The 11781-nt window shown below is 47.7% G+C and overlaps 1 protein-coding gene across 1 annotated transcript in view; it reads left to right on the forward strand.

Annotated features, from left to right (window-relative positions):
• The first annotated feature begins 1416 nt into the window (after nucleotides 1–1416).
• PLCB2 (phospholipase C beta 2) overlaps nucleotides 1417–11781 on the forward strand; it is a 38957-nt gene continuing 28592 nt past the window's right edge. The window contains exons 1-3 of the mRNA XM_029911415.1: nucleotides 1417–1491; nucleotides 5347–5487; nucleotides 5961–6040. Of these exons, the coding sequence (XP_029767275.1) occupies nucleotides 1417–1491; nucleotides 5347–5487; nucleotides 5961–6040 (296 nt within the window). The remainder of the gene's footprint in view (nucleotides 1492–5346; nucleotides 5488–5960; nucleotides 6041–11781) is intronic.

Below are 11781 nucleotides of genomic sequence, written 5' to 3' on the forward strand. Positions count from 1 at the left end.
GCCAGCTGTCAAACGGAGCTTTCAAAGGGCATATCCAAAACAATGACAAGAGTGGCCACTTGACTCAAGGGGATTATGGGACGTTTCTGGAGGCTGATCAGAGCGCAGTAATGCAATACCTCGTTCACACTGACGCTGGGGCGCTCCAGCAGGGGCGCATCAAATGTTATTCTACTCGCCGAGGTGGAGTACCAGGAGCACTCTAGCTGTGGAGTCAGAGCGCTCTAGGTGCCTTGCCAGTGTGGACGGGTAGTGAGCTAGTGCGTCCGGGGCTCCTTTAATGCACTGTAATGCGCAAGTGTAGCCAAGCCCTGAGGCTACTTAGAATCAAAACACTTTGAGATACAAATACATAGCCAATATTCATAACTTCAACTACAAAAATGATACACACATATAGACATCGTAATCATACCCAGCAAATCATAACCTTTCCATAGACACCTTACACGACAACCTTTGTACAATATTTGCTGCAAATCTATAATAGTGGTTGCAACAATGATCTATACGGTCACAGGATATGTCAGTAACGTCACACCCCTTACTAAAACTTAGTGGGAGGTTTTGATTGGCTAGCTCCCAGTACCAAAAGAAAGGGGAAGGATCGATGGGAAATCAGGCCCCTGAGACTGACAGTCCCCAAGAACAATGGGGAGAGGCCAATGCTCCAGGTCAGCCTGATTGACAGGTGGGCAGGCTAATGAGGGAGTCAGGAGGTTCTATCCTCCATGAGAGCTGGAATTGCCTGGAACAGACATACCGACAGAATGGGGCCGAGCTAAGGAGAAAGCAGGAGCCCGAGCTGAGCTGGAGAGCAGGGTCACGCCGGCCAGAGAGAACCAGAGAAGTAGTCCAGAGAGCAGACCTGTGCTGGGAGGAGAGCTGCAGCAACCAGAGCCAGGGGGGCCAGAGAAGCAGCCCAGGGGGCTGGAGGCAGAGCAGCAGCAGTGCCGAGGCAGAGTGGAGCTGGGGCTGGAGCTGGAGCAGTCCAGAGTGGAGTGCAGTGAGCAACTCGGAAGAACGACAGGGGAGCTGGGCAGCGGGTCCAGCGCAGGGAGACACCCCAGCCAAGGGGCCCTACAGTCCAGACTTGGAGGGGGATCATAACCCCGACAGGGGGCTGACACTGGGAAGAAGGGTCCTGCCACCTAGAGCCTGAAGGCTGGCCACCGCCAGAGCAAGTGTCCAACCCGCAGCAGCCCTGTAGCACAGCCAGGGCCTGAGAAGGAGGCCTGGGACGTGTGAGGAACAGACTGTGGACTTCTCTTACATTCCAGAGATGCTGTTTGTGATGTCCCCTTCCCACAGAGCGGGGTGACATGTTTTCCTTTAACCTTTCCCATTTTTCCTTATTTTTTCTTGCTGTTTAATAAATTGTATTTGCTTTGAACTGTATGGAATGATCAGTGGGTCATGGAAGCATCCAGAGCAGAGAGAGCATCCAGGAGTGTGGACACCCTAGACCCTGACCTAAGTGACCACGACAAGGTTGGGGATTTGAGCCCTAGGAATCCTGGGCCCCGCCTTGTTGGGGTTACAAGGACTCTGCCACACAGGAGAGTGGAAGGAGAGCCCTCGAGCTCAGGCAGGCCTCTGAATAAAGGGAGTGGGAGCAAGGACTCAGATCTTTTCGCTAGCCCGTTTCACCAGGGTAGTGTATAAGCGAGGAAAGTGCCCCACAATAGCGGGACCATTCCCCTGCTTACACATGCACAAAAACCCTAACCCTGGCTAAGAGGGTGCTTTAAGCCTAAGCTAGCAAGCACAGCTGAGGGCATAGCTTTGATCTTGGGTTTTGCTTCAGCCTGGGCTGGCAGCCCACCCTACTTTGTGGTGAAAATACAGGATAATCAAGCACTGGTGCTGGTAGACCTCCAATCCTATCCCACAGCTCTACCTGGGATGTACTTTCTGGTCTATCTTCTCCCTTCTTCTGCACTGGCTTTTTTGACCTCACGTTTGCCTGCTTTGTTTCTGCTGCACTTCCACAGCATTTGAATGGAGGTGCTGTCCAAGAAGCCCTCCTCTTGTGCTGCCAGTTGGCCAGAAGATGTGATGTCAGTAAGACCCATAATTTGGGGGAATTTGTATGCTTAATGGATAAGAAAGAAAAAGAGAAAGAAAGAGCAGTCCCAGTCAGGTGCACTACAAATCACTTTGAAGTTTGCAGACTGAATTCCTTAATGACATTCTCATTAAAAATTCTTGCAGCCAAATGCTGTTTGCTTTTGCCTTCAAAGCTATCTGCAGTAATGAGGATTATTTCCCCTTGGAAATTATTTACCTAAAGCATTGTTCTCATGTTCTTCCTACAGACAGCACTCCATGCTAGGTAAGAGAGAGCACCAGGCAAATGAATTAATAGAGTGGTCCAGTTTAATGTATCACTAAGAACTATAGGATAGCACACCAGAAATTCATCCCAGTACATGGACTAGTACAGCACCAGTGTGGATGCAGTTACATGGGTAGCACTTAGCATGGACGGAGCATCCCCACTGCAAAGCTAGCCACACCAGGGTAGGCTAGCTTGGGCTTACTGTGAGGTGAAGACATAGAATCATAGAATCATAGGACTGGAAGGGACCTTGAGAGGTCATCTAGTCCAGCCCTCTGCACTCATGGCAGGACTAAGTATTATCTAGACCATCCCTGACAGGTGTTTGTCTAACCTGCTCTTAAAAATCTCCAATGATGGAGATTCCACAACCTCCCTAGGTAATTTATTCCAGTGCTTAACCACCCTGACAGTTAGGAAGTTTTTCCTAATGTTCAACCTAAACCTTCCTTGCTGCAATTTAAGCCCATTGCTTCTTGTCCTATCCTCGGAGGTTAAGAAGAACAATTCTTCTCCCTCCTCCTTTTAACAACCTTTTATGTACTTGAAAACTGTTATCATGTCCCCTCTTAGTCTTCTCTTCTCCAGACTGAACAAACCCAATTTTTTCAATCTTCCTTCATAGGTTATGTTTTGTAGACCTTTAATCATTTTTGTTCCTCTTCTCTGGACTTTCTCCAATTTGTCCACATCTTTCCTGAAATGTGGCACCCAGAATTGGACACAATACTCCAGCTGAGGCCTAATCAGAGTGGAGTAGAGCGGAAGAATTACTTCTTGTGTCTTGCTCACAACACACCTGTTAATACATCCCAGAATGATGTTTGCTTTTTTTGCAACAGCGTTACACTGTTGACTCATATTTAGCTTGAGGTCCACTATGATCTCCAGCTCCCTTTCTGCAGTACTCCTTCCTAGGCAGTCATTTCCCATTTTGTATGTGAGCAACTGATTGTACCTTACTTGGGCCAAATTCAGAGGTGAGTGAAAGTGATTCTAAGAGACTGCCACTTACACTTTCCTCAGCTTGTAAGTTACACTAGTGTAGACTCAGTCTCCCTTATACCTACACCCACTAGACATCACCTCTGAATCTGGCCCTGAATCTGGTAGTGAATTAGAAGTTTAGCTGCACATATGCAGCAAGAAGTCTTTGGGCCCGCTTCTGCTCCCACTGAAGTCAATGGCAGTGACTTGCTATTGACTTCAAGAGGGGCAGGATCAGGCCCTTTGTTTGGTTTTGGCTGGAGGATTACATTTATATAGTGAATTTAATGCACTTCTTTCATGATTTGTGAATGTTACTTATTTCATTGTAAATGGTACCCAGCACCTCAGCACCTTACATTTGGGAGATTTTACATGGTGATGAAGAAAATTAATGAAAAATAATTCTACAAAGATTCTGTAAAAAATGACATGTATTATCCCTAATGTGATCCAGTAATGAAATGCATATTACACCAATCAGATAAGGTCTATACTTGTCTAACTCAGGCTCTGGTGGACCACAGATGGGGCGGGAGGAGGATGGAGGGAAGGCAGGTTCCAGAAGTGAGGGGCTCTGACACTCATGTTACAGAGGGACCAAGTCCAGGAACTGGCAGCAAGTGTGACTCAAGCGATCGCAACTACTGGCACAAGACACAGGGAGAGAGTCCATCTTTCAGATAACTGGGTCCTAGACCATGCAGGGCTTTAAAGATCATAACTAACACTTCCAACTGCACTGGGAAGAGATGATGTTATGGTGATGCTGGAGTAAGGCGTACAGCAGTAATCTAGCCTTAAGGCTGTCATGTGATGGCGACAAGCAGCCTGGCTCTAATAAGCTCAGGAACCCTGCTTCAGTAGTGTCTGTCACCTTATTCCATATGTTACAACATCTGCAATGTCTGCAAATTTGGACTGGAGATAGGGTTGCCAGGTGTCCGGTTTTCGACCGGAACACCCAGTCGAAAAGGGACCCTGGCGGCTCCAGTCAGCACTGCTGACCGGGCCGTTAAAAGTCCGGTTGGTGTGGGGCTGGCAGGCTACCTACCTGGCTCTGCGTGGCTCCAAGGAAGCGGTCAGCATGTCCCTCTGGCTCCTAGGCATAGGGGCGGCCACCGGGACTCCATGCCCTGCCCCAAGCGCCAGCTCCGGAGCTCCCATTGGCCAGGAATCACTGCCAATGGGAGCTGCCAGGGCGGTACCTGTGGGCAGGGGCAGCACACAGAGCCACCTGGCTGTGCCTCCGCTTAGGAGCTGGAGGGACATGCCGGCCGCTTCCTTGGAGCCGCCTGAGCTAAGTACCACCTGAAGCCCACACCCCAAATCCCCTCCCGCACCCGAACCCCATGCCCCAGTCCTGAGCCCCCTCCCACACCTCAAACCCATCATCCCCGGCCCTACTCCAGAGCCCACATCCCCAGCCGGAGCCCTCACCCTCCCCACACCCCAACCCCCTACCCCAGCCCGGAGCCCCCTCCTGCACCCTGAACCTCTCATTTCTGGCTCCACCCTGGAGCACACACCCCCAGCCCAGAGCCTGTATGCCCTCCCACACCCCAACCCCCTACCCCAGCTTGGTGAAAATGAGCAAGTGAGGGTAGGGGAGAGCGAGCAATGGAGGGAGGGGGGATAAAATTAGCAGGGGCGGGGCCTCAGAGAAGGGGTGGGGCAGGGGTGGGGCCTTGGGGAAGGGGTGGAGCAAGGGTGTTCAGTTTTTTGAGATTAGAAAGTTGGCAACCCTAACTGGAGATCTTGCAAGAAGAAAGTGTCTCCTGAGATCTCTTGGTCAGATCAGGAATGCCAGGCTGCTCTAGTACTTCTTCACATTCCCACTGGACCCAGGAAGTACAGGAGCCCACAGTGAAAATGAATAATATAAAAAGTTTTTTAAAAACTTTTTCCAGCTTCCATAAAGGTTGAATGGAAATTTGGATAAAGGTTTGGGTTGGGTCTTGTTTTCCTGGTGTCAGTTTACCCATCCCCCTTCATTAGTACCTTGTTTCCCTTTGCAGAGCCAGAAGCTCCGAGAGGTTTTTAACTTGGATTTCCCAGACAACAACTTCCTGCTCAAGACTCTGACTGTTGTGACCGGCACTGATATGGTGGATCTCACATTCCACAACTTTGTCTCCTACAAAGAGAGAGTTGGCAAGGTATCCGAGACCTCAGGGGAATGGACCACCAGGGACGTCTAGGAATCGTGGTATAAGCGGAAAGAGGGAGGGTGGGAATTCTAAATCTCTGATTCTTGAGCATGACTGACAAGCTCGCCGGCTGCAAGGGACAGGAATCCAGTTCCAAAAGAGAGGGGGGTACAGTGCCTTTGAGCCCCTGCAAGCAGAAGGAGGGAACTGATGTGCTGCTGCTGTTCACTTCATCCTCCTCCTCCTGCAGTTAAAGTGGACAAAGAGAAGGAGAGGAGGGTAAGTGCAAGGTCCCACTGTAAGCAGGTGTAGAAATAGGAGCTCAAGATTAGGCAGGTGGAGGGACCGGAGGGTGTGCACTGCTCCTCAATGTAGCCAGGCTGCGAGGATGGGATGGGAGGTCAGCGCCATTCAGCGTGCAGATGCCATGTCCTGATTGGTGCCACTTTTCTAACCTCTGATTGCATTTATTTTGTTCCCAGAGCTGGGCTGAGGATATCATGGCCATCGTTAGAAACCCACTGACATTCAATGCATCTCGCTACACTTTCCTGGAGAAAATGTAAGTGGTTTCCAATTAATGTTCCTCTTTAAAACTCCAACCCATTGCTCTCCCTGCCTGTCTCCATAGGGAATGATGCCAGGGTGGGCTCCTTGGGAGCAAAGGGCTTCTGCAATTCAGCAACAAACCTTGTCTAAACTCAGTTGCCCATAACAACAGGTGCAATGCCGGTATCTGGGCTGTATGTCACTTTGGGTGCATGTACACTGCACCCTTCCTTTAGCGGTGTGTAGGGTGCATACATGCGTAGTCTCCGTAGAATGGGTATAAATAACAGTGTAAACACTGAAGCCTGGCTTAGGCGAGCAGAGTAAAGACATGCTTGAAGGGTGTGGGTACATACCCGAGTACATGCCCTAGATGGTTCTCTACTCACCCAAGCCATGCCTACCCATTTACACTGCTGTTTTTAGCAATGTAGCGTCCTGTTGCCTCCCCATTGATGGAGCCCTTCCCCCACTGAAGGAAAGGCTCTGGCAGTGGTGAAAGGGTGTCCATTACTTGCAGTGATTGGCTGTGGTCAGTTTGGAATCCCTGAGTCGTCTTCTTCTGCATCTGCCATCTGTAGTTTGCTCTGTTGATTGTTCTTTCTGAGAAACAAGCTGTAGATGTTGATGGTTTCTGTTGAAGTCTCCACTGTTGGTCTCAATCACATATGATCTGGGTGCTGAATTCTTTTTCTTTATGACAGCTGGAGTTGTCCATTCTTTTTCCCCATCCAGTTTGACGTGAACATGGTCACCAGGTTCTAGACCTGGCAGTTCTCTAACTGAGTGACATCTGTTGTAAAAGTGTTCATAAGCTTTGTTAGCCTTTTTATCCAATTTGGCTACTCTCTTCATCCTCGCCACTTTGGAAATAGGTTCTTTTCCAAAGTTGGAATAGTAGTTCTGAGTTGTCTTCCCATCAGGATTTGTGCTAAACTATATCCAGTAGCGGCTATTGGTGTTGATCTGTAACACAGAAAAGCAAGGAAAGGCTCTTCCTGCTGTAAGATTTTCTTAGCCATCTGTACAGCTCTTTCAGCCTCTCCATTTGCTTCTGGGTAACACCGGCTGCTAGTAATATAGTCAAAATCATATTTCGTTTGGAATGACTTAAACTCTGCTGCAGTGAATTGTGGTCCATTGTCCATCACTAGTTGTTCTGGAATACCAAAGTGATCAAAAATGGACTTCAGTTTCTCAATAACACTGGGGCATATTATGTCTTTCAAATACACTATTTCTACGTATGTGGAAAAATAGTCCATGACGACTAGGCAATGATGTCCTCTGAATTTATATAAATCTGCAGCGAGTCTCTTCCAAGGTCCGTCTGGTAGAGGTGCTGTTATTAAAGGTTCCTTGTATTGTGTTGGTCTGTTAGTTTTGCAATGTTCATGTGCAGATACTTTATTCTTTATGTCCTTGCTGATGCCTGGCCACCTGACTGACTGGTTGGCCTGTTCATGGCATTTAATTAATCCTTGATGTCCTTCATGGATGAGGTATAGGATTTCCCCACTCATTTGTTTGGAATTACGATGCAAATTGCCTTTAATCACAAGTCCATTTGACTCACTTAATTGTCCACGCACCACAAAGTAGTCTCTTATCACTTCCTTAGTGTCCTTTAGATACTCGAGTCAGTTGCCTCATATGTAACTTAGAACTTCCTGAAGCTGAATGTCTGTCGAGGTTGGGCTTTTTTAGCTGTAGGAGTCCCTTTTCTTACACTGGTTTGTATGCATCCACAGCATCCACATATGCCATTATATCATCTTCAAGCTCACAGGTAGCTGAGTGCGATGCTGGGTTCTTTGATAGAGTGTCTGCTACCACCAGATTTTTCCTAGGAACATATTTTGCAACGAGGTTAAATTGCATTAACTTTAGCAGTAGATGTTGGCATCAGAGCGGTGCTTGATCCAGGTCTTTTCCACTGATGAGGGTTACAAGCTGTTTCTTGTCTGCTATCAGTCCACACAGAGCTCTGTAGAAGTTCTCACATGCTCATATGCTTGCCAGGCACTCTTTTTCAATCTGTGCATATAATTTTTCTGCTTCTGTAAGTGTGTGAGAGCAAAATGCAACTGGCCTCCACTCAGAGCCATGTTGTTGCAACAATGCCCCACCTAGGCACTGACCCTTGTGGGCAGGGCCGGCTTTAGCAAGCGCGGGGCCCGATTCCCGGGGCGGCACTTTGGATTGCCGGCTGGGGGAGGGAGGGCCGCGGGGCTTGCCGCGCTTCGGCCGGCGCTCCGGCCGGGAGAACGGGGCTGCTGCGCTCCGGCCGGAGGTCCGGCCAGGAGAGCGGGGCTGCCGCGCTCCAGCCGGCAGTCCGGCCAGGGTTGCGGAGCTGCGGGGCTGCCTGCCGCGCTCCAGCCGGAGGTCCGGCCGGGGTCGTGGGACCGTGGGGCAGCCACGCTCCGGCCGGGGTCGTGGGGCCACGGGGCTGCTGCGCTCTGGCCGGAGCTCCATCCAGGGGAGCGGGGCCCCCGAAGATGACCACCACCGGGGTCTTCTTAGGCGTGGGGCCCGATTCCGGGGAATCGGGCGAATCGGCCTAAAGCTGGCCCTGCTTGTGGGTTTGTTCACATTAAAGTACTGGAGAAATGGAGCTGTTGAGATCAATCCTTTTACCTTTTTGAAGAAAATGTCTTGATTTGGCCCCATAGCTAAGATGTGTTGGACTTTAAGGGTATGTCTACGCTGCAGCTAAACATCTGTGGCTGGCCCTTGACAGCTGACATGGACTCAGGCTGCAGGGTTGTTTAAGCAGTGTAGACATTTGGGCTTGGGCTGGAGCCTGGGTTCAGGGACCCTCTCCCTTCATGGGGTCCAGGAGTCTGGTCTCTAGCCTTAGCCTGAATGTCTACACCACAATTTAACAGCCATGCAGCCCAAGCTCCATGAGCCTAAGTCAAGTGACATGGGCCAGCCACGGGTGTTTAGTTGCAGTGTAGATATACTCCAACAATTCATTCAGTGGTTTTGTCACTGTAGAAAGGTCTTGTAGGCATTGACCAAGGTAATTTACTAGCTCAGTATATATCTCAGTTCTGGTTCATTAGTTGGTGCATTCCATTTTCAAATTGCTTTCACTTTCTCAGGGCTAGGACTGATTCCATCCATCTCTGTTTATGGTCTGTCTCAAAAACAAAATTTGGGATAGGCAGAAATGCATTTTCCCTTGTTTAGCATCAGTCCGGACTGATTAGGCTTAGGACTTCATTGAGGATTTTGTTGTGTCGAAGATCCATATATCAGAATATCATCCATGAAAACTGTAACTTCATTTGTGTTCATTAACAATTCTGCCATCTTCATTTGGAAAACTTCAGGTGCTCTGGTAATTCCAAAAGGTAATCTTTGAAAGCAAAATCTCCCAAAGGGTGTGATAAATGTAGCACTTGCTTTAGCTAAAGAAATTTGCCAGTTATCCGCCTGAGGCATCCCTTTCACTTTGGGGAGGAAGTCTTCCAGTGTTGGGAGGATATATTTTTCTTTCACAACTGCTTCATTTAGTCTTTTAAGATCTACAGAGTCACATTTTTCCATTTTTCTTTATAACTGGTACCATTGGCACACACCAGGCTGTTGGCTCAGAAATTTTCTCGAATATGCCAATCCACTCCCTTCTCTTTAACTCAGTTTCCACTTTATGATGTAATGGGGTAGGAATCCTTCGAGGTGTATGTATGTATGTATGGTTCAGCATTGTCTCTTAAGGTTATTTGTACTGGATCTCCTTTCAAAAGTCCAATATGACCAAATATTCCATCGAGTTCTTCCACTTGTCTCACTAGGCCCATCATGGCTGCCACACTGCAGCTGAGAAGGCTGCTGGTCTGTGGTCCTTAGATCACATACAAAGACAAAAGCTATGCATCCAGAGTGTAAGTTATTTTTGTAGTAAACTGGCCCATGCAGGTTAGAATACTGCCAGAGCTGCCTCAGGTAACTTCAGCTTTGGGAAGGGTTGAAGGTGATTGTAAGTCCTTCTGAGATGACTGTGAGGTCAGCTCCTGCGTCAATTTTAAAGGCAATAGTCTTGCCATGAATATTCAGTTTCACTCTCCAGGCAGGCTCTCTGTCATCACAAGTGACAGATCCCAGAAACAATGGCTCTTGATTGTCTGTAATGTGAGTCAACTTCCTGATTGTTTTGGTGCAGCAAACAGCTGCAAAATGTTCATATTTCATGCATGCATTATGCTGTTTGCCTGTGACTGGACATGCATAATTTCTTGGGATATGACTTTTTCCACCCCTTGTGCACGTAGGTTGGAATTTGTCTCTCTTGGGGTATGTCTACACTGCCCATGTTACAGCGCGGCCGCACTGTGGCGTGGCAGTATAGACATGCTTTATCGCCGGGGGAGAGCTCTCCTGGCGATAAAAAAAAACCCCACCCCGAACAGCGGTGCTAGCTGTATCACTGGGAGTGCTGTCTATACTGGCGCTTTTCAGCACAAAAACTTTTGTCGCTCAGAGGGGTGTTTTTTTCACACCCCTGAATGATGAAAGTTTTAGCGCTGAAAGTGGCAGTGTAGATACAGCTTTAGCCTCAGCATTCCCTCTCCTTGCCTCAGGGGTTTTATGACAATGACTTTTAACACTCAAGTGTCTGTTTATAGCTTAGCTAGCTTCAGGGTTTTCAAATTGCTCCTACCTTTTGTTATATTGTTTGACTAATTCTGACTCTTTTGCTATCTGCATAGCTGTCGCTAGTGTTAAATCTCTCTTCAATTGTTGCTGCTGTGAAAGGTTTTTATCTTCTAACCCAGTAATTACTAGCCTGTCTCTGATATTTTCATGTTTTGCATTCCCAAAAATCAGTTTTCAGCATGTATGCAGAGCTCTTATAAAACATTCATTATTTTCCCCCTGGTTCTTGAAGTGTCTGGTGAAAACATGCTCTTTTATAAACCACATTTCTGAGATATAAAGAATGCATCGAACATAGCCAGAACCCTTTCGTAGTCATCAAAAGTTTTTTTTCTCTTACTTAATTGGCCTCTCAGAGTTGGTAAGACAACTCCCACCTGTTCATGCTCTCTGTATGTGTGTATATATATCTCCTCAATATATGTTTCACTCTATATGCATCCGAAGAAGTGGGTTGTAGCCCACGAAAGCTTATGCTCTAATAAATTTGTTAGTCTCTAAGGTGCCACAAATACTCCTGTTCTTTTTGTAGTCATCTCTGTGACTGTCTTCAGTAAAGTCAAAGGATTTAAAGATATGCTCTGTCTGCTTCCCTGTAGCATATATTAGAGAAGATGGCTACATATCTCCACTTGCTTTGTGGAGTTTTTTGCAATTCAAAATCTTGCAAAATATTGCTTCCATTCTGTCCACTGGGAAAGCTGAAGTTCTCTGGGGCACTGAAGAGTGGCATATTGATGAGATCCTGGAACCTTTGTTGCTGTTCCTTTTGTCTGCAACATCTGTTGCTGTTTTCCTTTTGTTTCTGTTCTTAGTTTACTATTGACACCATGTCATGCTCCTGTACCAGATGTGGACTGGTCACAGGACTTGCTTATACATACCAGCTATGTTCATCATAAGATCCCTTAATGCTCTGCCGGGTATGATTGAGGGTTGTTAAAAAAGGGATTTTTATGCACAGTGTCACCTAGTGGCTGAACAGTATAATACAATTTAATTTAGCGTGCCCATTACAGCGGGGAAAGGCTCTGTCAGCTCCGTGCCTTTACTGGCAGCGGGGAAAGGCTCCAGCAGCAGGGAAAGACT

This window comes from Terrapene carolina, unplaced genomic scaffold, assembly GCF_002925995.2.
Source record: "Terrapene carolina triunguis isolate 2854851 unplaced genomic scaffold, T_m_triunguis-2.0 Scaffold96, whole genome shotgun sequence".
NCBI lineage: Eukaryota > Metazoa > Chordata > Testudines > Emydidae > Terrapene > Terrapene triunguis.